The 26,818-nt window shown below is 41.5% G+C and overlaps 1 protein-coding gene across 1 annotated transcript in view; it reads left to right on the forward strand.

Moving 5' to 3' along the window:
• Positions 1–4,528: 4,528 nt before the first annotated feature.
• Positions 4,529–26,818, forward strand: part of SLC39A6 (solute carrier family 39 member 6) — a 28,146-nt gene continuing 5,856 nt past the window's right edge. The window contains exons 1-7 of the mRNA XM_063451863.1: positions 4,529–5,149; positions 6,244–6,412; positions 6,963–7,132; positions 16,352–16,543; positions 20,957–21,056; positions 23,412–23,795; positions 26,610–26,690. Of these exons, the coding sequence (XP_063307933.1) occupies positions 4,577–5,149; positions 6,244–6,412; positions 6,963–7,132; positions 16,352–16,543; positions 20,957–21,056; positions 23,412–23,795; positions 26,610–26,690 (1,669 nt within the window). The 5' untranslated portion in view covers positions 4,529–4,576. The remainder of the gene's footprint in view (positions 5,150–6,243; positions 6,413–6,962; positions 7,133–16,351; positions 16,544–20,956; positions 21,057–23,411; positions 23,796–26,609; positions 26,691–26,818) is intronic.

The raw sequence follows: 26,818 nt of genomic DNA on the forward strand, positions 1-26,818 counted from the left end.
CTGTAACGGAGCTCCCTGTACCCCTGGCTGGGTACCTCTGCCAAGGACCGCTTCCTAGCTGGAACAGGGGACAAACTTCTGCCCTCAGTCGCCGTGGCTTGACTGGGGCCCTGAATCTGCTCTCTCCTGGTCCGAAAGGGTCCACAGCATGTAAGCAGGGCCAAATTACCCATGAGATCACTGTCCCGCCAGCCTCGAGACCAACGCCCTGCATACCAACGCCCTGCATACCAACGCCCTGCATACCAACTCCCCTGGAAGTATGCCCCGAAGTCCACAGACCCCGAGGCATCTGTGAACAACTCCAAGTCCACGTTGGAAATCGCAGAATGCAACCAGCAAGACTCACTGTTGTATGTCCTCAGGAAGAAACTCCAAGTCTGGAGATCCCCCCTGAGGCAATCAGTGATTTAAATAAAATGAAACGTTTGTGTCACCCAAACCGTCGCTAGTGACAACCTGCGACAAAACGCCCTGCCCATGGCCAGAACTCGACACGCAAAATTAAGGTGTCCCAACAAAACCTGCAATTGGCACAGCTGCACTTTCTGTGTGCCTTTAACCCGATCCACCATGCACATCAAGTGCACCAACTTATCCTCTAGAGGCCGAAACACCATCCCATCCAAGTCGATTTCAATGCCCAGGTACGACAAGGAGGTGAAATGCTGCTTCGATGACCGACTTGGCCAACTGAGCACCTGTCCCGGCGTAACGAACTAACTCAAGCGCCCTATCAAAAAAGGTGTACCTAACCCTAGACACCTCCTTATTAATCCTATCATTCACCAACCCGCTCGAGGAGTACAACAGGTGGTGAATGAGTTGAAAAGATCCCGGATCCTTTTTGGAAACCAAATTAGGGAAAGGAAGGCCATCAAAGGGGCCTGCCATACGTCCCAGGCAAACCTCCCTCTCAAGCTTGTCCTCCAAAATGATCTCCTTCCCCACCACCGACCATAAATTACCTGCAAAGGTCAGAGAGGCCGAAGGAACAAAGGGGATCCAAAACCCAACTGAAAACCCGTCCAACAAAACTTGCATCTCTTGACGCCTAGGATACCGGTCGAGCCTCGACCGCATCTTTTCCATGCTCACTGGCGTTCTCCGCCCGAGATACGTCGTACTTACCTGAGCGGGGCCCCTTCTTAAAACACCTCAACGCCGGGTGAGCCCCACCACAGTGCGAGCACTCGTGCCGGAAACTGCAGGATCCGTACCACCTGCAATGGCTCTCATTGAAAAGCCAACATACTCCTGTCATGCCCCAACTACCGGTAATTCCTTGTCTCTTCCGGGTTGACGGAGTTTAGCCACACCCCCTCTCTGACGCGGTCTCGCCACGCTACATAATGCGACCGCGCCAGATACAAGACGCTGGATTATTGAACAGCGTACCGCGATATCAAACCGGCTAAAAGTTTCTCTGCAAACATACCTGTGTACCGAACCGGACTGGAACTCGAACTAACCTCCTTCTCCTCCGCTCGACCACGGCTAGTATCTGGACTTCTCTCATCCTGTCTCCGAAAGAACCTCCCCGGAGGAGAACTCCGGGAACCTGATTTTCACTCTCTGGAAGCTAAGTCAATTGTTTCATCTGTGATAAGAGCTTTTCCCTCTCTCAAGCCTGCTGAGCATTCCTTCCATAGTCTGCTCTCAAGTCCGTTAAGCATTCAAGCACCAGCTGCTCCCTGGCCTGCTATCTCTAACCCCAAAACAAATCTCTTGTTACAACTTCAATTATAGCGTTTTATTTTTCCCTAAAACTTGCAAACACCAATGTGCTAGATTGCATGTATATAGGAAGCTGCTTACTTCAATTAAACCAACAGCGAAGTAATTAAAGATACAGTACCTGTATTTTCCTATATTAAAAAATACAATTCCTATATTATTCTCTATTTTTCCTAATCATCAAATTAAGTCCTAAGAAATATGCAGTTGCGCTCCATATCAATCTATGTAAACCTGACAACTCCCTTTCGTGGTCCTGCCAACGCACAAGCATGTGTGCCGGCAGCTCCCTGAAAGAGGTCATCAACAGCAGCCATAGGCTACCGTCCTGCACCCCATATCCATTCCCAGACTCACCGCCATTTTCTGGCGAAACTGCTGATCATAGCGACACCAGCACTGTTCTCTCCATCCGGACATCAGTGCTGCCAGCGCTCCTCGACCATGGGACTCCTGGTAAGCTTGCAGGAGTCTCAACAGGTTCCGCCATGCTTGCCATGTTAGTGACCACGTGTATGGGGGGGAGGGTTGAAAGCCTGAAAGAACAGGGCAATAAATACCTCCTTTTCTCTTTAACAGGGCCTACCTACTTCAGCCAGGACAGAAATTTAGCCAGGTTCCTTCTAATGTCTCTGCTGACTGGTAAGTCTCCTCCCCACTTCTCTCCACCAAAAACCCCTTGCATTTGCAACAATCTATCAATTTAACACCAGCCCACCATACATGGGCAGCAGTTATGTTCCCCCTTCCCAAGTTGTGCAGGTTGAAACTAAACAATCATCTAAAAGCCTGTCACATTGGGAAACGTATACTAAAGTTCTAATGTGATGGTACTTAGTACCACAGACATTCTAGCATGTACAGCAGCACTGCTAGCTCTGCATATTCTTGGATTTCACACTACTGACACAGTTCTGGAAAAAGATTAGTCAGCTTATAAAGGAAGTGAGCAACACAATTATTGCGTTTTGCCTAGAGACATATGATCCCTAAGATAAACGAAAACCCCAAATAAAACAGTCATTTTAAACCTTCTCGCAGTAGCCAAATCCTTCATAGAGTACCACTGGAAAAGTGCTCACATTCCCTCATAAAGTAAAAACTTTACATAAACTAGAACTTACATATCAATACGAGAAAATGGCATATAAACCCCAAATAAAACACACAACACTCTGGACTGGAACAGTTTGAAAGATAGCAGGAAAACCTTGAATTGCTTGTGAAACAGTTACATAGGAAGGGAAAATAAAAAAGAGCGGGGCATAATAAGGTCTACACAAATGAGTTCAGTCAAACGTGGGCTGCTATACTTCTCTACAGCATCAATAAAATGGGAGGTCTACAAAAACCGGCTGGGGTTATACTATACAATGTTATATCTTATGTTTTATACTATATGTGTTGAGGATAATAAAATCACGTGAAACAACTGGTCCAAATTAAAATATTATTATTGAACAGATAAGCAAAATTACAAAACAAAGTGACAGGGGTTTTAGCACTCAATGTTATTTAGCTGGCGCGCACATAATCAGATAAAAAGCTGTTTCTTATACGTTTTGCAGATATCCCAGTGATGCAGTTTGTCCAATAGAATTCTCTGCAAGTTCTCCAACTCAGGGTTTTCTTATCTCGTCCTTACAGTTCTTGGGTGTTGTAACATCATTTGTGCACGTAAAACAGAATTTAGCTGAACTATACAGAAAGGCTTTTGTTTAATATGACTGTAAGCATCAAACTGATATTAAGCATTGGGCAAGATATAGGCAGGTCATGTTTTCTTTAACATATGTTATATATAATATTGTATATTGTGTGTTATATTACAAAAGATATCTGACGAGCAGTCAGTTCTCCTTGCCAATGCTGGATGCTGCGAAGTGCATAATGTAGCAAAGAGGTGTACAATTGTGGGTCCATATAAGATACGTACATAAATTGCATATACAAGCCTATTACAATGGAAGACACAACTCCATGGTTTAATTTCTCTCTCCAGACTTACTTCTTTGTCTTTGTCTTTATAATTTCCCATCCCTTCCTCTTCTCTTTTCCCCTCTCACCTCCTCCTATAAGGATATGTGCATGACAAGCAAATGGTTTGCATAGGAAAATCCAGAGTTATTATGCATGGATTGTATCTATTATTATTATTGGTATTTATATAGCGCCAGCATATTCTGTAGCTCTTTACAATATTATCAAAGGGGGAGATTTAACAATAAATAAGACAATTACAGAAACTTACAGGAACAATAGTTTGAAGAGGGCCTTGCTCAAACGAGCTTACAGTCTATAGTCTTAAGTCAGTTGATCCCAGTACACTGCCATACATTATATTATATTTTTGTATATTATACTAAACTTAGGACCACGCTGTCGACTCATAACAGTGCTGTGCAATGCAGCACTCCTCTAATTACGAGATTCCTGTACTATCTGTTAAAAGAAGTGTTTTATACCACATATCTGTAAATGTTTTGTGTAGTCCTGTATCCATGCACGCTTTCAATAAAAATCAGACATTGGGAAATAAAAAGTTTTTATTACTTATTTAGATTCACTATATTTATACTTTATGTGTAACCCAGAGAACCCAAAATGTTGGAACACCATGCTTAGTTTAAAGGGACATGTTACTACTCTCCATGCTGATGGGATGGGCAGGATGGCTGATGGAATGGGGGCGTGGTCAGCCTTCTGGCACTGTGTCTGGACAACAGGGAAGGAGTCAGCTTCAGCATCAAGCCCCGCCCACTCATAATGTCAGCACCGTGACAGTGTGGGAGTGGCTCCCGTGTGAGCGCGTGAGACCGTGGAGTGTCCGGCACGCAGGATGAAGCCGTTGGTCGCGCGGTGCCCGGGGCTGCCCTGCTTGTTGCTGGTGGCCGCCATATTGTGTCTGGGGAGCACCGGGGGAGACCTGGCAGTCACCGTCACCCTGCCAGCGCAGACCGGTACCTTGATACCGAGGAGCAGCAGCAGCCAGGTGCCCAGCTCCAGCCCGCTCACCACCGGGGTGGACTCGGTGTTAGCGGCCGGGGCTCAGCGTCAGCACCTGCTGCTCCTCTTCCAGCGATACGGCGACAATAACCACAGCCTGAGCGTGCACGGCTTCCGCCAGCTGCTGAAGAGCCTGGGAGTGGAGAGGCTGAGGACGATAGGCCGGGAGACCGAGCATCACTCCCATCAAACCAAGCACCACCACGGCCGCCACCATCACCATGGTCACCACCCCCATCACCCTCAGCCTACCTCTCAAGGCAAGGCCGGGGGCCAGGCATGTGCCGGGGAGGGCAGGGAGGCACGGTACGTGACGTCACCGGCCCAGCCAGCCAACCACAGAGTGGTGAAGAGACACACTGCTGGAGACAAAGTTGGGAGCATCCTTCCTGGGGCACAGCTAGAGGTGAGGGGCCCATCATGGGCCATGACAGGGGGGGAGGCATCCTGGGCCATGACAGGGGGTGGTCTCCCATCCTGGGCCATGACATTGCGGGGAGGCATCCTGGGCAATGATGAGGGGCAAGGCGGGGGCATTCCACCTCAGTCAAAAGATATAAGTACTACATTTTTATGTATTTTTCCTATTCTTGACAAAAAGGCAGAGCTGCTACTGTAAAGCCCTCAGTCATCATGGCAACAATCAAGAGTAAAAATGCTTAATCTAGAGAGGCTCTGATGGGATCCTCAATAGACATCATGATGCCGGCTCTTGGCAGATAAAGTTCCTAGAGCTGAAGAAGATGCCGTGGAAGAGGATTGCATCAGCTGCAAAGGACAAGTTCAGGATAGTAATACTTACCATTCCCTGTGACCACCGGCAAAGTTGCCATCATGGGGGTCTTGCAAAATATGCTGTTCCTAGAAGGTGACAGAGCCTCTTTAAGGAAGTTATTTGCCATCCAGTAATATTGGAAGCCAAAGGAAGTGATTCGTTTATCAAGGGAGGCGGTATAGATTGAGAATAGTAAGGGACCAAGAACAGAACCTTGTTGAACGACAACAGAGACGGGTTGCCGATCATAGAAAGAACCAGAAGAAGAGACACACTAGAAAGAGACACACTAGAAATGGAAGAAGGAGAACCAGGAAGGAGCAGAGTATTGTAGATTGAGTTTAAAGGGTGAGAAGAAGTTGATTAGCAAATTTGAAAGCAGTCTTCCATAGACAAAACCCTTTTCACTAGTAATTGCTGAGAGCTTGATAAACAATGACATCTGTATCTCTGCTTTTTTGTCAAGGGTAGGAAAAATACATAAGATAAAGTAAGTCACTACTTTGTCTTATGATATCTTTAGACGGAGTTAAAATTTCAGTGAAATTCCAACATGGCCAATGTGAGTATCTCATACAAATTTGGAAATCTATATTTAATTAGTTAAGCCAAAAACTATAAAACATGTAAAGGAATTTGTGCACAACCTCCTTCCTGTGTATTTTTCAATTTCATAATGTAACAGAATAAATTAAATAATTGCACACTGTTTTATTCTCTTCTAGTGTTTAAATGCTTCACGACTTCTCACTTCACATGGGATAGACATGCAGGTGCTTCTTGGTGAAGCTGAATTTGGCTACATCTGCCCAGCAATAATTAATCAAATAGATAGGCAGTCTTGTTTGATCCATCCTCCTGACAAAACTTCACCTGGGTATTCAGTTAAAGTAGGTAAGGAAATGTAAATCTGAATTGTATTCTTCTGGTAGAATTTACATTTGGCTTCTTTAGTTATATGAATGCATTATGCTTGGGTAATAAAGTAGTGTATTACACACTGCTTGTTTTATTTATGTGTAGAAGATATCTAGTTTCTAAACAGTGATCAAGCTGCCTAGTATGAGCATAGTGTTGCTGGTTTTCACAGCTTTTTCCGGGGTCCATGTAAAACAGTGACATACAACCACAAGCAAACATTCCTTAACTACAAATTTAATAATTCAGTGTCAAAAATCTTTTGTGTTTGCAACCCTGCGACTGAAGGCCAGAACATGACATTCCTGCCATATATACTGATTGTAAGAGCATGTTGCTGGAAATTAGTATTCTGGTGGATATTGCCACTATATAACTGTAACAGTGTATGTGTGCCAAGTCACTTTGCCCCCAATCTCTCACATTAATGGATTTTTGCTTGTTTAATGGATTTGAATTTGAAATGTAAGTATTGTAAAAAATTGATTAAATCAATTATATTAAACTCCTGCTCTTTTATTCACAGCTTGGCTTGGTGGCTTCATATCTATAAGTGTCATCAGTGTTTTGTCTCTGTTGGGCATCATTTTGGTACCACTGATGAACAGAGTCTTCTTCAAGTTCTTGTTAAGCTTTCTTGTAGCTTTGGCAGTCGGCACTTTAAGTGGAGATGCTTTTTTACATCTGCTCCCACATGTAAGTATTTTGTTTCATAGTTTCTTTCAGTTATAAAATTGGTATACATTTATATTTCTGGAACTTGCACTGTGCACACATTTGTGTATGTCATATTGGCATATCAGGTTTAACGTTCATTTGAGTACAGTATATTGGAATATCTTTAATCTAATATCACAAATACATTTTACTTTTATACATTAACAAAAATCTTTTATTCACACTTTCGAATTGGGATGCATGCATTTGCATGTATCAAACCTGCATCTATTATAGTATATTCAATAAATGTAATCATGTTGAAGTAAAGGGACACTCTAGACTCTTAAAGCACTTTTGCTTGCTGAATTGCCCTTTTTCTTTTTTCCCCAACAAACAAAAAGATTTTAACAGAAATTAGAACCTTTTATAAATTAACCTTGCCACACTCCTCGCTTTCCTGATGTATTCATCATCATACAAATAATATTATGGATCATTTCTGCTTTCTTTTGTTGTATTCCTATAGGACACATCAGTACAGACGGTTAAATTTTTTTTTTTTTTTCCAAGTCTTTCTATACTTGATTCATTAATAGACATATATTTAAGATCCGTAAAAACAGTAGGTAGAGCAGGGCTCGACAAATCCCAGGTGCAATGGTGACCAGGAAATTTTGTCCTGGCGCCTGGGATTTGTGAGCCTGTTCAGTGCCTGAGAGCAGAGGTGGCAGCCGGCTCATTGAGTGCTTAGATAGGGAGGAAGGCGGCTGACTAAGATGGAGGGGCGGCCAACTAGCTAATGGAGAGCTGAGGGAGGCAGGTGGCTGACAGTTTGGCGGCGAAGTAGGTAGCTGTAATCTTCCTGCTCTACTCCCTCTCGCGTCTTGTAATGATGCCAGGAACTGGGTTATGACCTCACTCCAGCCTGCGGCTCACTAAACAGTGCGCAAAAGGGAGATGACAGCAGCCCTACTGGACCCCAGGGAAAGCCTATTCACTCCATGTCTCCTAAGGTAGGGAGACTGAGTGGATTTAAATAAAAAAAGTAATTATTTGTGTGTGTCTGTCAGTGAGTGTGTGTTTCCTCCAATCAAATGGGAAAAGTGTCTTTACTTACCATTTTTCCCATGCCATGCTGGTAACGCCGCGGCTGGCCCCACCTCATGGCTGAGATCATCAATCTAAGTAAATCCAATGCTTCCCCATTGGAAAGGATTTGGGAGACTATTGCGCATGCACAGCAAAATGCCACAGCTCCAGTTATTTTTCTCATAGAGATGCATTGAATTCATGCATCCTTATAGGGAACATAAACGTAGGTGCTGTACAGTGTGAAGCACTGAACAAAGAGGCTGCTTATGTGACTGTTACTAGAGGTGTCACCAGGCAGTAATATAAACACTGCCTTTTGTCTGAAAAGTCGGTGTTTACATTGAAAGCATTCAGGGACAGGATATAGACTTCAGAACAACTACATTAAGCTGCAGTGGTTCTGGTGACTATAATAGTGTCCCTTTAAAAAATTTATTTTTGGCGTTGATTTCTCTGGCTCCTAGATTCCAAGCAAATTTGTCAAGCCCTGAGGTGTAGAGAATATCCCAGAAACTGGTGGGGAAAAAACAGTATTGGCAAACAATTACCGTATATACTCGAGTATAAGCAGAGTTTTTCAGCACATTTTTTGTGTTGAAAAACCCCAACTCGGCTTATACTCGAGTCAATAGTCTGTATTATGGCAATTTGCATTGCCATAATACAGACTGGGGGCTGCAGAGATGTTACTTACCTCTCCTGCAGCTCCTGTCAGCTCTCTTCTCCTCCGCGCCGGTCCGTTCAGCACCTCGGTCAGCTCCCACTGTAAGTCTCGCGAGAGCCGCGGGGTCATAGTGCGGCCGCGAGACTTACAGTGTGAGCTGACAGAAGAGCTGCACGGACCGGCGCGGAGGAGAGGAGGGAGCTGACAGGAGCTGCAGGAGAGGTAAGTAACCACTCTGCAGCCCCCACAGCCCCCCACTGAACTACCAATGCCACTGGACCACCAGGGAAGCAGAGCCCCCCTCCCTGACCAGCTAGCAAGCAGGAAGGGGGGACGAAAAAAAATGAATAAAATAAAAATAATAATAATAAAAAAATAATAATAATATAACAAAAACAAATAGAAGCAGGCTGGAAATAGCTCTATTTATGATTTCAATGAAAATATGAAATTGTGTTCTACTCTGCTCATGCTTCATGTAACCTTTGTGCTTCTGAGGGAAAAGACGTAACTAGGTAACATTGCACCTGACTCACAAATGTATGTTGGCACCCCGACAACCCCAAATCTAGATTTTATTATGTATTTATTAATTCATTGTTTTTGTTGATAATATACTTTGATAATTTCAACAATTTGATATAATAAAATTGGCACTTGTGCTCTTATGTCTAATCTAAATGAGATACTTTCTGGGACCCAATAGAGAATAGAAGCACTTTAAGTTAGCTGTATCTTATTCCATTAAATGCTGAATATGTGCCCTCCTTAATTGGTTTACCTACATCTATATGTAATGACATCATGAGCTGTTGTGCTGTTATGGGCAATACAATATACTGAAAATAGGAAGGTTTTATCCATCAAAATGAACAAAATATATAAGAAAAAAACATGTTAACCTACAAATGAGAATGTATTTGTGTCTGGAGTGACCTTTTAATTATTAAATATTAAAAATAAATTAATAAAAATGCCCACCCCCCCACCAAGGCTCTGCAACACAAAACACACACTGCATCACAAACACACACACTGTGCACTCATACACACACACACTGCACTCATACACACACACACTGCACTCATACACACAGAGCTTGGTTGCTTCATCTAAGTGTTGCTTCTAAGTGTGTGTGTGGTTGGAGATATTCTGGAGAGTTTTACAGAAGCTTCAACTGTCTAAGAGTTGTGCTAAGAGTTCTTTTTTACTGTTACAGGTAAGATTCATCTGTAGGAAAAGGTTACTGACTGCACAAGGTTTGATTTCCTGTTGGTAATTATAAGGCATTTAATTGGATTAGGTAGCTACTTGCTATTGATTGCTATTTAAATTAGCTATTGTTTGCTAATAAGCAGAGGCCTACCCAGGTGTTAAACTTTCCTAGTGAGAGGTGATTTGAGGAGTATATAAGGGCTGTTGTCATTAGCTTGGCTAATAGAGCTTGGTTGCTTCATCTAAGTGTTGCTTCTAAGTGTGTGTGTGGTTGGAGATATTCTGGAGAGTTTTACAGAAGCTTCAACTGTCTAAGAGTTGTGCTAAGAGTTCTTTTTTACTGTTACAGGTAAGATTCATCTGTAGGAAAAGGTTACTGACTGCACAAGGTTTGATTTCCTGTTGGTAATTATAAGGCATTTAATTGGATTAGGTAGCTACTTGCTATTGATTGCTATTTAAATTAGCTATTGTTTGCTAATAAGCAGAGGCCTACCCAGGTGTTAAACTTTCCTAGTGGGAGGTGATTTGAGGAGTATATAAGGGCTGTTGTCATTAGCTTGGCTAATAGAGCTTGGTTGCTTCATCTAAGTGTTGCTTCTAAGTGTGTGTGTGGTTGGAGATATTCTGGAGAGTGTTGCTTCTAAGTGTGTGTGTGGTTGGAGATATTCTGGAGAGTGTTGCTTCTAAGTGTGTGTGTGGTTGGAGATATTCTGGAGATAAACTGGAGGTAATCCGAGGTATTCAGGAGGATAAATAAAAAGTTAAGGTTTGTTTGATTTAAATTATTCACCTCATTGGAATGGCAGACTTAGTTCATTGTAATAGTTGCTTTGCATTTGTTTCACGTTCCACTTTTTGGAGGTTTGGTTGTTGTCTAATCTGTAGACAGTTCTCTATTTTGCGGCAGGAGATTGTATTTTTGAAGTCTGAGATTTGTAAATTATCTGGTAAACAAACTCAGGCTGGAACTGCTGCAAAACCACTGCCGCAGAGACATACTAGGAATTGCAGATGGATTACTGTAGGATCTGGTAGACTTGGAGTTGTGGATAAAAGGCATATTGCACAGTCTGTTGCTCTACATAATTCATTTTCTGCACTTTCAGAGTGTAGTGGTGTCGTGGAGAGAGGCACTGAGGCTACAGGTGTTGTGCAGAGAGGCACTGAGGCTAGTGGTGTTGTGCAGAGAGGCACTGAGGCTAGTGGTGTTGTGCAGAGAGGCACTGAGGCTAGTGGTGTTGTGCAGAGAGGCACTGAGGCTAGTGGTGTTGTGCAGAGAGGCACTGAGGCTAGTGGTGTTGTGCAGAGAGGCACTGAGGCTAGTGGTGTTGTGCAGAGAGGCACTGAGGCTAGTGGTGTTGTGCAGAGAGGCACTGAGGCTAGTGGTGTTGTGCAGAGAGGCACTGAGGCTAGTGGTGTTGTGCAGAGAGGCACTGAGGCTAGTGGTGTTGTGCAGAGAGGCACTGAGGCTAGTGGTGTTGTGCAGAGAGGCACTGAGGCTAGTGGTGTTGTGCAGAGAGGCACTGAGGCTAGTGGTGTTGTGAAGAGAGGCACTGAGGCTAGTGGTGTTGTGAAGAGAGGCACTGAGGCTAGTGGTGTTGTGAAGAGAGGCACTGAGGCTAGTGGTGTTGTGAAGAGAGGCACTGAGGCTAGTGGTGTTGTGAAGAGAGGCATTGAGGCTAGTGGTGTTGTGCAGAGAGGCACTGAGGCTAGTGGTGTTGTGCAGAGAGGCTTGAAGACTATGGTGAGGCCGAATAGAAAGCAGTTGTTGGTGGGGGATTCCATCATAAGAGGTGTGGAGATGGACAATGGTGGTCTTGTGAGGTGTCTTCCCGGAGCTACTGCTCACAGAGACAGGAGACGTATCTGTAATATTGTTAAGCAAGCAAAGCAGGAAGGGGAATTGGATGTACTTGTCCATTTAGGGACAAATGACTTGGCTTGCAATGAGGTTTCAGAGGTTAAGGAAGTTTTTAGTGTTTTTGCCAATGATATACGGCAGGTTGCTTCCACATTGTCATTCTCTGAAGTTCTGCCTGTGCATAACACTCAGAATGACAGGCGGATGCGTATTAGGGACTTTAACTTGTGGCTTGGTGAATGGTGTCGGGAGCAAGGATTTGGCTTTATTGCTCATGGTAGCTCTGTTTGGAATGGAAATAAACTGTACAAAAAAGATGGTTTGCATCTTTCTCAAAAGGGAACAAATGTTCTCAGTGAGCAGTTCAGAGGTTTTGCTAGGATGTATTTAAACTAGGAGGGGGGGGCAAAAGGGTGATAAAACATCAATCCAATTGTCCCCCAAAACAAGGACAGAAGGTGCCTGTAGCAAGTGTGTTAAAAAATGCTAAGCTTAGAGTCATGTCTACAAATGCTCGCAGTTTAGGGAATAAGATCCATGAACTTGTGGCAATAATGGCAACTGATAGTGTAGATTTAGTCGCTGTTACTGAGACATGGTATAATGAGAAAAATGACTGGGACATAGCAATACCAGGGTACTCTTTATATAGAAAAGACATGGAAGGCAAGAAAGGGGGAGGGGTGGCCCTGTATGTAAAGAATAGCATAAAATCTAGCCTAATAAAGGTTAGTGAGGCGAACATAGAGTCAGTTTGGGTTACGTTAGAATTTGGTAATCACACAGTAACTCGTGTAGGTGTGATTTATAGGCCCCCAGGACAAATTGAAGAGTTAGATAATCTACTAGTTGAAGAAATAGCTAAAATGACAATGAAGGGGGAAGTTATCATCATGGGTGACTTTAATCTTCCTGATGTAAATTGGAAAACAAAAATAGCTACTTGTGTCAGGAGCACACATATTCTAAACTCCCTACTGGGATTGTCTCTAAAACAAGTCGTTGAGGAGCCAACTCGTAAAGAGGCCATACTAGATTTAGTGTTAACAAATGGAGATTTGGTATCAGATATTACTGTAGGTGAAAGTTTAGGATCCAGTGATCATCAGTCAGTGTGGTTTAATATAAGAACAGTGACTGAGTCACACCACACAAAAACAAAAGTTTTAGACTTTAGAAAAACAGACTTTTCCAAAATTAGAATATGTGTAAAGGAGTCATTATCAGACTGGAGCAATTTAAATGGAGTCCAAAAGAAATGGGATTATTTAAAAGTTGCACTACTGAAGGCAACAGAAAATTGCATTAGGCTTGTCAGTAAAAGCAAAAAAATCAAGAAACCACTGTGGTACTCCACAGATGTAGCCAAAATAGTAAAAAACAAAAAGTTAGCCTTTAGTAATTATAAAAAAAACCAGAGTGAGGAAGACAGAATGACCTATAAGATTAGGCAGAAAGAGGCTAAGCAAGTTATAAGAGCTTCCAAATCATACACAGAAGAGAAAATAGCACAGTCAGTAAAAAAGGGGGACAAAACCTTTTTTAGATACATAAATGAGAAAAGAAAAGTAAAACAAGGATTAGTTAGATTAAAAACAAAAGAAGGAAGGTATGTAGATGAGGATAAAGGTCTAGCTGACTGCCTCAATGAATATTTTTGTTCGGTATTTACAGATGAAAATGAAGGAAAGGGACCTCAGTTAAGAAAAAGGATAAATGAGTCATTTATTACACGTGAGTTTACAGAGGAAGAGGTTCTATTTCATCTGTCAAAAGTAAAGACAAATAAGTCAATGGGACCTGATGGAATACACCCAAAGCTATTAAAAGAGCTTAGTGGTGTACTAGCAAAACCATTAACAGATTTATTTAACCAATCATTGATAACAGGAGTAGTCCCAGAAGATTGGAAGTTAGCGAATGTTGTGCCCATTCACAAGAAAGGTAATAGGGAGGAGTCGGGCAACTATAGGCCAGTAAGCCTAACTTCAGTAGTGGGGAAAGTGATGGAAACCATGTTAAAGGATAGGATTGTTGAACATCTAAAAACACATGGATTTCAAGATCAGAGACAACATGGGTTTACTTCAGGGAGATCATGCCAAACTAATCTTATTGATTTTTTTGATTGGGTAACTAAAATTATAGATCAGGGTGGTGCAGTAGACATTGCTTACCTCGATTTCAGTAAGGCTTTTGATACTGTTGCACATAGAAGGCTTATCAACAAACTACAATCTTTGAGTTTGGATTCCAATATTGTTGAATGGGTAAGGCAGTGGCTGAGTGACAGGCAACAGAGGGTTGTAGTCAATGGAGTATATTCGAAGCTTGGGCTTGTCACCAGTGGGGTACCTCAGGGATCTGTACTTGGACCCATTCTCTTTAATATTTTTATTAGTGATATTGCAGAAGGTCTTGATGGTAAGGTGTGTCTTTTTGCGGATGATACTAAGATATGTAACAGGGTTGATGTTCCAGGAGGGATAAGCCAAATGGAAAATGATTTAGGTAAACTAGAAAAATGGTCAGAGTTGTGGCAACTGACATTTAATGTGGATAAGTGCAAGATAATGCATCTTGGACGTAAAAACCCAAGGGCAGAGTACAGAATATTTGATAGAGTCCTAACCTCAACATCTGAGGAAAGGGATTTAGGGGTGATTATTTCTGATGACTTAAAGGTAGGCAGACAATGTAATAGAGCAGCAGGAAATGCTAGCAGAATGCTTGGTTGTATAGGGAGAGGTATTAGCAGTAGAAAGAGGGAAGTGCTCATGCCATTGTACAGAACACTGGTGAGACCTCACTTGGAGTACTGTACACAGTACTGGAGACCCTATCTTCAGAAGGATATTGATACCTTAGAGAGAGTTCAAAGAAGGGCTACTAAACTGGTTCATGGATTGCAGGATAAAACTTACCAGGAAAGGTTAAAGGATCTTAACATGTATAGCTTGGAGGAAAGACGAGACAGGGGGGATATGATAGAAACATTTAAATACATAAAGGGAATCAACACAGTAAAGGAGGAGACTATATTTAAAAGAAGAAAAACTACCACAACAAGAGGACATAGTCTTAAATTAGAGGGACAAAGGTTTAAAAATAATATCAGGAAGTATTACTTTACTGAGAGGGTAGTGGATGCATGGAATAGCCTTCCAGCTGAAGTGGTAGAGGTTAACACAGTAAAGGAGTTTAAGCATGCGTGGGATAGGCATAAGGCTATCCTAACTATAAGATAAGGCCAGGGACTAATGAAAGTATTTAGAAAACTGGGCAGACTAGATGGGCCGAATGGTTCTTATCTGCCGTCACATTCTATGTTTCTATGTTTCTATGTTTCTATGTTACACTGCACTCATACACACACACTGCATTCATTATATACACACACTGTAAATAAATATTCAATTAATATAATTTTTTTAGAATCTAATTTTATTTAGAAATTTACCAGTAGCTGCTGCATTTCCCACCCTAGTCTTATACTCGAGTCAATAAGTTTGCCCAGTTTTTTTGGGTAAAATTAGGGGCCTCGGCTTATATTCGGTCGGCTTATACTCGAGTATATACGGTAAATGGTTACTCGAACTAAAATCCAGTGTTTTCTGTGGTGGTACTCTCTCTCGCTCTTTCTTTCTCTCTCCCACTCTCTCTAAGGTTGCCTATTTTCCATTGACGATGCCCAGTTCTTCCCTCAACCCAATCCTCCTTGGATAATTTTCCACTTAATGTTAGGAAGGGGAGGACGTGCTGTCAATGGCTGTCTGGTACCAGCATGCAATGCGTTTTAGTGTCAGCTGCCAACTTTGCACAGAATTGATATTAGTCTACATAAGCCTTGACTACAAATGATGCTGCCGGAGGTTGAGTTAAACCTCCAGCAACAGAGGGGTTAGTCTTTGTATGTGCAGTGTATCTTACTTAAACGTTGCTTAAACAGACTCCAGGAACTATGATCACATGAAATTGCTGAAGTGGTCATGGTAACCTTTTAATTTATACTTTCTACGGATACATTCTTGCTAAAGTATAGGGGAAATATAATGGAAAGCAAATAGTGCACATTGTACTTCACTTACAAAGCAGATTCTTCTGTGAGAATAAATGTAGTAATCGAGGAGGGGTAGATCGTTTTCTGCTTTTAAAATGTATAAAAACAAACTTTACTTTGCTAAATATATCCTTCTGATGACTTCTCTAACTGGCTTGGATTGGAATGACCTAGAGATAGCAGTGGGTTTAATTCAGGTGAGAGTGTAATGTCACCATGTTTACATTTGTGTGAATTGGAATGCAATGGTCAATCAGTAACCCAAATCCATCATCTGGTTATGAAAGCGTACCTTAAACAGAGAGGAAAAATAACCACACCTGCCAAAATTGTTTATGGAAATTATTTTTTCCTTTCAGTCTCATTCAAAACATTACCATAGCCATGGGGGTTTTCTGCATGAAATTAGTCCTGCAGATGAAGTGGAAGAAGAACATGCTCTCTTAGATGCAACCTGGAAGGGATTGACTGCTCTTGGAGGCCTTTACTTCATGTTTTTGGTGGAGCATTTAATTACCTTAATGAAGCAATACAAGGACCAAAAACAAAAGGTAAGCACTCCAGACATGGTTGTTTAGTGCATATTGTCAGTACATTAACCCTTACAGACAAATCATACTTAAAGGGACACTTGTCACCAGAACAAATACAGCTTAATATAATTGTTGTGGTGTGTATAGCCTGTCCCTGCACCCCCTTTTAACCTCTTAAGTACAGACTGCATGCTAGGCCGTCCTGAAAAAGGTGGGATTAAAAGCCGCAGGGCAGCATAGCATCCTTGTTGCCCTATACCCACCTTTCCCAGCGATTTTGGGGGGGCGGGGGGGAGGGTGCTTGACAACCCAGGGAGTACCCCTGCACCAACCAAGCCCTTCGGGTCACGTGATCACGATGAAATGTTCAATTTTGAGATAAGAAGTTTTAAAGACTAGAATGGTCTAGTAATCAGTCAAAGGACACTGCTGGTTGAATTTGAGCCTTCCTTTTTCATGATGCATTACCGATGCAGTCGGGTTAAAAACATGACTTAAATGGACACTATAGTCACCAGAAAACTACAGCTTAATGTAGTTGTTCTGATGAGTACAGTCAGTCCCTGCAGGCATTTTGCTGTAAGAGAAAAGCCAGTGTTTACATTACAGCCTAGGGACACCTCCAGTGGCCACTCCTCAAATGGCTACTAGAGGTGCTTCATGGGGCAGTGCTGCACAGTGTGCTGTACTGACATTCAGTGACTCCACCCTCTGCATGGGGACACAGCACTTTCCTCAGAGATGCATTGATGCAATGCATGTTTATGAGGAGATGCTGATTGGCCAGGGCAGCATTTGGCCCCACCCCTGGCCTGTCTCCTTGGCTGAGATCATCAAAATTGACAATCGCAAGCAATCCAATGCTTTCCAATGGGAAAGCATTGTGATTGGCTAAGCTTATCTCTTCTGATTTCATAAGTGGATAATGATTATTCAGATCAGTGTAACTTATATTAGAACTGATTTTCTATATAACATTAGAAATACATAGATAAAATTAATGTAAAGTGAATTTAACTGAAAGGCCTACTTTCAGCATCAGAACCTGTAGCCTGCTGTACTGGTTATGGTACCAGCTTACCCTCTTGACAGGGTCTCCGATGAAAATTTGCCCATGATTGACATTAGCCTACCAGAAACACTTGTGCTCCAGAAGGTCGCATGACGACTCTGGCAGCCGAAGAGTTAAATTCGGTATATACAGCGTTTCATAGCGAAACACTGCACATACAGGTTCCAAGCATTATAAACATCTCAAAACACTGAAGTGGTCATAGTAGTTGGAGTAAGCCTTTAACCCCTTAAAGACTGAGCCAATTGTACAAGGTGTGATCAAAACGTAAACAAAACCTAGAATTTGCGCTATGTGGTTCAACCATAATTCACCTTTCATATTAAGGGCACCCTCACTTATCATATATCATTTTGTACAGAAGTTTTGCACGACATTTTAACTGTGAATGTCATAACACTGTTAGATTTTACTGAAATAAAATACACATATTTGTATTCATAAATGTCTCACGAGTATAACCATACCCCCAATGTACAGATTTTATGGGTTTTTGGAAACTTACAGGGGTGAAATGTAGGGCTTTTCCCTTTCCATGTTTGCATATTAAAATTTGCCAGATTGGTTTGCTGGGCCCAGGAATGAAAATTAAAATTAAAATCATGGCATAAAATTTGAAAAAGTAGATCACTCAGAGTATTCAAAATGGGGTATATCCAGTCTTTTGTAGAAGCCACTTAGTCACAAATGCTTGCCAAAGTTAGCGTTCATATATTTTTTTTTTTTTAGCCCTTTTTTTTTAACACAAAAATTGCACTTTTACTGGTGATCTCATCGTCGTGATAAGTTTTACTTTTTAAAACACTAATTTGTATTTAGCTAAGTCAATACCCCCCATGTAAAGGTTTTATGGTGTTGTAGAAAGTTACAGGGTTAAATATAGGGCCAATTAAATTCTCTGGGTTGTCAGACAGGTCCTTCAAATTATAATGAATAAAATCAAATAATTGTGTCAAATGAATACCGTATTTATCGGCGTATAACACGCACCTCATTTTAAGAAGGAAATTCCCCCCCTCCCATAGAATTCCCCCCCCCCATCCCATAGTGTCCCCCCCCTTCCCATAGTGTCCCCCCCCTTCCCATAGTGTCCCCCCCCTTCCCATAGTGTCCCCCCCCTTCCCATAGTGTCCCCCCCCTTCCCATAGTGTCCCCCCCCTTCCCATAGTGTCCCCCCCCTTCCCATAGTGTCCCCCCCCTTCCCATAGTGTCCCCCCCCTTCCCATAGTGTCCCCCCCCTTCCCATAGTGTCCCCCCCTTCCCATAGTGTCCCCCCCTTCCCATAGTGTCCCCCCCTTCCCATAGTGTCCCCCCCATTCCATAGTATTCTCCCCCTCTTTCCATAGTGATTCTCCCCCTCATCTCATAGTGTTCCTCCCCCTCATCTCATAGTGTCCCCCCCCCCTCATCCCATAGTGTTCCCCCCCCTTTCCATAGTATTCTCCCCCCCTCATCCCATAGTGTCCCCTAGTGCACTTTCCCTCCCCTTGTCCCATATTTACTTACCTGTCTTGAAGCGTGGGCCGGCTTCACAGTGCACACTTCCTTTCAGTCCTGCCGGAACCTGAAATTGAAGTTCCAGTACCGCGGTGCGCGCTGAACACCGGCCCACGCTTCAAGACAGGTGAGTAAATATGGTATATCGGTGTATAACACGCACCCATCATTTCCCCCCTATTTTCAGGGAGAAAGTGCGTGTTATACACCGATAAATACGCTAGTTAAATAAATATATACACAATAGTCAGCGTTTCAGACTGTTTGCTTTTAGCAGTTTGAATTTACTTTATCAGACTCCAGAGTGCTCTCTACTAGGTGTGTGTGTGTGTGTACGCACGCGCGATTGGATTACCCGTATTAGTCCAGTAGACAAGATGCCTCCCCTTCTCTAACATCAGTTGTTTTAAGTGTTAAACTATATCAGTATTTCTTCAGACCCGAAAAGAGAGGAAAACTTTAGAAAGCTTGTCTTTAAAAATATTATGTTGGTCCAATAACAAAAAGTGTCATTGCATACTGCATATATTTTGGCATCATATATATGAGTGCAGCCCCCTGGGTTTTTGTATGTATGTATGTATGATATTACTCAAGATCCAGGTAACTCGCTTATCCACTAAACCGCAACTTCAATACTGACAGATTTTATTAGTTTTATTAAAAACACCTAATCTAGGCAAAAACAATGGGGGTTTAGTTACATTATATGATCATACATTGCATAAGCATGCCACAATGTCAATGTACCCCATCTTTGGCAGGTCCTACTCTAACAGGCCAATGACCCTCAAAACTACAGAATTAATATTAACCATTTAATTTTAAAGTAAATGTCTGCTCTTATGAGATGAACCCACTTACTTGGGGAAAATATTCCATCTAGGGCTCTCTGCAGTACAAGGCTAAATAGGGCCCTGGGATGAGGCACCTGTTACAGGGAGGGGTGCAAAACCAATTAGTTGGCTAGACTGTACTGCAAAGAGCCCCAGATGGAATTTTTCCCCAAGTAAGTGGGTTCATTGAATATTCATGCGCATTATGTCTCCCCCTGCTGGCGGCAGAGCGTGGGCACAGCCTGACCCAGTGCCGAGGGACATCGGTGCTGGATTCAGGTAAGTCACTGGAGGGGTTTTAACCCCTTCAGCAACATGGGAGGGGGGCACTGCAGGATTCTGCAGTGCCAGGAAAACGGATTTGTTTTCCTGGGCCTGGAGAGTCCCCTTTAACATTTCAATTCGACAGCTGGCAAAAAATAGCCATTTTTGGTTATTAACCAAATTTTTCAACCAAAATTCTAGTGTGCATGTATTTTACTCCCCCAGTGAAAAGAATGATATCTTTAAATTTGTAGCCCACAATTGCATGTAAGATTTGTGAGATATCACATAACTTAAAATGGTGTACGGCACTGTATAGGCTGTAATACTCCACAATAATTGGACTCCTTAATCATAGTCTTTTTTAGAAAGTTGATTTAATGAAAAACAATTATTGTAGAGTTTTATATAGGCAATTTGGCTTGCTCTGTTTATTGATTAAATTATGTGTAACCATCTTATGCGACTGTCACATCAAAACAATTTTTAATATAATAATAATTTTATCAAGTCTTTGAAGGAAATAGATTGCTTGTTTTTTTAATGAAGTGTATGTAAAAATCAGAAAAATGTATTCCACCCTTTCTTATATCAAAAAATCTTTTGAGGTGTTGCCTTTTAAAAATTGCTGATTTTACTAATCATGTATGGCAAAGTAGCTAGACATCTTAGATAACTATGTAGGTAAGCCTTACATTGACTGTAAATGCTTTGGTTTTTTTATTATTAAAACCAACTATGCATTGTTTGCAATTATTTAAGAATCAGAAAAAAAATGAAAATGAAGAGGAATTGGAAATTAAGAAGAATCTTTCTAATCACTCAAATATTGAAGAAAAGGGTGGATCTGATGCCGGATCTCGTAAGTAATGTATTCACTTTAATTATAGTCAAATTGTGCCTATAGATATATCAATTATCCGTTCACATATTTTCTATTTTTATATAACTTTTCAATTCATGCTTAGCATTGGACTGTGGCCCTCTGGTGCAAACAAGAGGGCTTAAAGGTTACCCTCAATTTCCCGGTAATAGGGCAAACTGTTTTGCAATGGTTTTCCCTTTTACCTGGATCCCTGCCTGGTGCTGAGTCCAGAGCTGCAGAAGCAGGATGCCAATCACATCAGCTATTCATTGGCTGATAGCCCCAGCTGATCGATCTTCACTAATGAATTACACTTTTAGAGCCTATAAATATTGACCCTTTGTTCTGGGCTAGCTAAAAAGGCTCCATTTATACTGCCTGAGGTCGATTCACACCTCTGGCATCGATAAACTCTGTATATGCAGTATTTCTTAGCAAAACACTGCATATACCAACTCCAAGCTCCATGACCACTTAGACACTGAACAACTCATGGTCCTTGAACTAACCCTTTAAAGTAATATCCGACAGGCATCAAGTGAGTTTTTAAGTTTTGTTTCTATGGTAGAAGCCGTATTTGTATATAAATTGCAATCTGACCATGGTAAGGACAATGTGCATCTTTGCATTGTTACCCTGATACTGACCAGACACATTATATGCAGTCTCTGCTTTATGTGCACCTTCTACTTAAAGAAGCAAAGTTAGGGGGAGGGGGAATATGTCTAACCTTTTCCCTTCAATTCAAACTCCATAATTTGTATATAATGACATTTAGTCTACTTGTTCTTATTTCCTGTGCAAAGGTGTGTGTGTGTGTACAGTTTCTTTCATATGTGGAGTAAAACACCTCCAAAGTTATACAAATTTAGCAAAATGCATTTAAAAAAAACAAACTTATCTACTTTTAACCCCTTAAGGACCAAACTTCTGGAATAAAAGGGAATCATGACGTGTCAGACATGTCATGTGTCCTTAAGGGGTTAAAGAGACCCTCTATGCACCAGAACCATTAACACTTAAAATAGTGGTTTTGTGGCATAGAGGCAGTGTTTACATTGAAGAAGCCAAACGTCAGTCTTGCGAGCACCAAAATGTCTTGCAGAGCCAATGTTTGCTTCTTCAAACTCTGCATGAAGGAACTTAATGATCCTCATAGAAATGGATCGAATCACTGCATCTCTGTGAGGAGATGCTGATTTGCGCAGGGCGGAGATTGCCTCCTCAATTCTTCTGCATGGTGATCTCTGCCAATGGAGCAGTGGTGGCAGCAGGAGTGGCGCACATGGGGGATATAACATAAGTAAAACTATTTTCTTTTTCCCCTCTTTTTATTAAGTATAATATGCTGGTGCTTATTATGACTAATGCCAATATTACCATGATCTATTGATGCAATAAGTCAAGATTTCATCAGCTCCAAGGTTTAGAAACTGCAGTTTATTGAATGTGTGACATTGGGCTTCAATAAACTGCTTTTTTCTGAACTTTGGAGTGCCTAAACTTCTTTGTACTTTATGCATATTGTAATTGGGACCTGGTGCTGAGTCCTAGTTTGATTGCACCCTGGCATAGAGTGCAGTTCCTTTTTGGGTTTTTGGAAAAGATTTAATTAGCTGACATTTTCTTAATCCTTTTTTTTTTAATTTTATTATTTTTTTCCTTTTCTTTAAATGCTACAATATATGTAAGAAATTAATATATTAATTTATATTTAATCTATTAAAAAAAAAAAAGAGAGAGAAATAGTCGGGTAGTATAACATTTTAAATGATTTTTCATTAGTATTGTGGATTTATTATTTTTTTATTTTATTCCCTACATAAAAATATAACATTTCTAATCTAAGTATCTGTTGTTTTCCATTAATATTTATGGTAATTCTAGTGTCAGCTTATAATTTGGGTTGCAATTGCTGTGCATACTATTCCATGCTATGGCTTGGTTGAATCTTCTCTTACAGAGATCACAACATTTTCTCTTAAAGGGACTCTCCAGTGCAAGGAAGACATGTTTTCCTGGCACCGCATGTTCCTGCAGTGTCCCTCTCCCTCTAACCCATTCCATGTTGCTGCAGGGGTTAAACCCCCTTTCAGTGACTTACCTGAATCCAGCCGGCAGGGGAGACCTAATGCGCATACGTGGCAATTCAATGCTTTCCTATGGGCATTCCAGCGACACTGGAGTTTAAGGGTGATGGGAGTTGGCACCCAGACCACTCCAATGGACAGAAGTGGTCTGGGTGCCTGCAGTGTCCCTTTAATTTGTTATTTTGTTATATGGCATTGTCTAGGTGCCATGTAACTAATACTATTTTCTTTTTTAATATTAACTTTTTTTTTCTATTTAAAGATCATGAGAGCTACATGGAGAATGAGACACAGGATGTTACACAGTTTCAGACTCAACAGCCAACAGTCCCAGAAGAAGAGGAGGAAGAAATAATGATTGCTCATCCAGATGATGAAGCAGACTATTTAAAATACGGTTCTAGAGGCTGTGAAAATAAGTGTCATTCCCATTTTCATGACACACTTGGTCAGTCTGACGATCTGAATCATCATCACCATGACTATCATCATATTCTACACCACCATCACCACCAGAATCACCACCCACACAGCCACTGCCAGCGCTATTCCAGGGAAGAGCTGAAAGATGCTGGCATAGCCACACTAGCATGGATGGTGATAATGGGCGACGGATTACACAACTTTAGTGATGGCTTAGCTATTGGTAAGGAAAACAAAATGTTTTACAACTCTGGATTAAACCTAGCAAATGGAAAATTGTTTGCTTGTTGCCCCACAAATAATTTAACCTGTAACATTACATGTGTGGGTTTATAACACATGCCATCCAATAAACAGGCAAATTTATAACTGAACTTTGAACCATTTTGACTTGCATCCCATATTCTTTCCAATTGTGTCTCCTATGGTGTTGGCAATGTATACTTGCCTATTGTACACACAGATGGACTTGTCAGCTTCTAAACCCCTGTAGTTAATTATGCATTCCTATAAGGTACCATAATCTAAAAATACACTGAACAAAATTATAAACGCAACACTTTCGTTTTTGCCCCCATTTTTCACGAGCTGAACTCAAAGATCTAAGACTTTTTCTATGTACACAAAAGGCCTATTTCTCTCAAATATTCATAAATCTGTTAGTAAGCACGTCTCCTTTGCCGAGATAATCCATCCACCTCACAGGTGTGGCATATCAAAATGCTGATTAGACAGCATAATTATTGCACAGGCGTGCCTTAGGCTGGCCACAATAAAAGGCCACTCTAAAATGTGCAGTTTTACTGTATTGGGTGGATCCGGGAGGGGGGTCCGAAAACCAGTCAGTATCTGGTGTGACTACCATTTGCCTCACGCAGTGCAACACATCTCCTTCACATAGAGTTGATCAGGTTGTTGATTGTGGCCTGTGGAATGTTGGTCCACTCCTTTAATTGCTGTGTGAAGTTGATGGATATTGGCAAGACCTGGCACATGCTGTCGTATACACCGATCCAGAGCATCCCAAACATGCTCAATGGGTGACATGTTCGGTGAGTATGCTGGCTGTGCAAGAACTGGGATATTTTAAGCTTCCAGGAATTGTGTTCAGATCCTTGCAACATGGGGCCGTGCATTATGCTGCAACATGAGGTGATGGTCGTGGATGAATGGCAGAACAATGGGCTTCAGGATCTAGTCACGGTATCTCTGTGCATTCAAAATGCCATCAATAAAATGCACCTTTGTTCGTTGTCCATAAAATATGCCTGCCTATACCATAACCCCACCGCTACCTTGGGCCACAACGTTGACATCAGCAAACCGCTCACTCACACGACGCCATACGCGCTCTCTGCCATCTGCACTGTACAGTGAAAACCGGGATTCATCCGTGAAGAGAACACCTCTCTAAAGTGCCAGACGCCATCGAATGTGAGCATTTGCCCACTCAAGTAGGTTACGATGACGAACTGCACTCAGGTCAAGACCCCGATGAGGACGATGAGCATGCAGATGAGCTTCCCTGAGACGGTATCTGACAGTTTGTGCAGAAATTCTTTGGTTATGCAAACAGATTGTTGCAGCAGCTCTCTGGGTGGCTGGTCTCAGACGATCTTGGAGGTGAAGATGCTAGATGTGGAGGTTCTGGGTTGGTATGGTTACATGTGGTCTGCGGTTGTGAGGCTGGTTGGATGTACTGCCACATTCTCTGAAACACCTTTGGAGATGGCTTATGGTAGAGAAATGAACATTCAATTCACGGGCAACAGCTCTGGTGGACATTCCTGCAGGCAGAATACTAATTGCATGCGTCCTCAAAACTTGCAACATCTGTGGCATTGTGCTGTGATAAAACTACCCATTCTGGAGTGGCCTTTTATTGTGGCCAGCCTAACACACACCTTTACAATAATCATGCTGTCTAATCATCATCTTGCTTATGCCACACCTGTGAGGTGGATGGATTATCTCAGCAAAGGAGAAGTGCTCACTAGCACAGATTGAGACAGATTTGTGAACAATATTTGAGAGAAATAGGCCTTTTGTGTACATAGAAAAAGTCTTACATCTTTGAGTTCAGCTTATGAAAAATAGGGGCAAAAACAAAAGTGTTGCGTTTATAATTTTATTCAATGTATAATAAAAAAATCTGCATTTACCATCATGACCTTAATCTGAAAGTGAGCTGTACTTTGTCCTTGTACAGCACTAATCCTGAAATGTAAATTAGCATGGATTAAAAGAACACTCCACATATACATACAGCTTGTTGTCTTGAGTCTTTCACATTTGTAACAGTTTCTAAAAGTTCTGATTTCAATAGAAATCAATATTCCATGGAGCCAACACAAGTAACAGCCTCCCTCAATTCTAAATCCGCTTTATTACAGCTCTTTGAGAAGCATTTGAAAGCTGTAATCACTTGTGTACAATCAGAAGCCTCTGATCGGCGTATTCCTCAGCACAGACTGAGAGTTTGCAAATGCTGCAGATAAGATATGCAGCTTTGCAGGAAGTTTGTAGATATACACAAAATAATGCAGAATTAAGTGCACGCTTGTTTACACTAGGGTTTATGGACTTTTTTTTTAAAATTGGAGGACAATTGATTGCTTCTTTAAAAAAAAAAAAAAAAAATATATTGCTTAGAAGCATTATTTGTAAATCTATAGCAATACCCGATTTCCTTTTTCTTTCGTTATTGTGAGTGCTATGTTAGAAAAAAGCAAACTAGACTCTTCAGAGATTGCAAGGAAAGTGAAATTAGCTAATTCAGTGGCCACAAATGTTTGGCTACCCATTCAAGGTACTTATTCCGAACAAAAGTAGATTAATCCATTTAAAAATCACAAAAATATATCTTACAGCACTCACTGTGGTTTGTTACTCTTTGCTTTGTGGTTATATGTGCTTTTATTTATTACATTGAACTGTATAATTAAACTTGTTAGTAAAAACAAATGGGTACATAATTACTTACTATGTGTTGAATAATAGTTGTACCACCTAATGCAGATTGTATATTGTATTACAGGAGCAGCATTTACTGAAGGCTTATCTAGTGGATTAAGCACATCTGTGGCTGTTTTTTGCCATGAACTGCCACATGAGTTAGGTATGTAAACACTGAAAACACAAGTGGGGTTGCTATGTACATCAAAACAATTATATGCTTTGACACGGCCAAGGCAATTCTTTCATTTAGTGAGACACACTTAACCAATGATTCACATAATTTAAAAT

This window comes from Pelobates fuscus, chromosome 4, assembly GCF_036172605.1.
Source record: "Pelobates fuscus isolate aPelFus1 chromosome 4, aPelFus1.pri, whole genome shotgun sequence".
Classification (NCBI taxonomy): domain Eukaryota; kingdom Metazoa; phylum Chordata; class Amphibia; order Anura; family Pelobatidae; genus Pelobates; species Pelobates fuscus.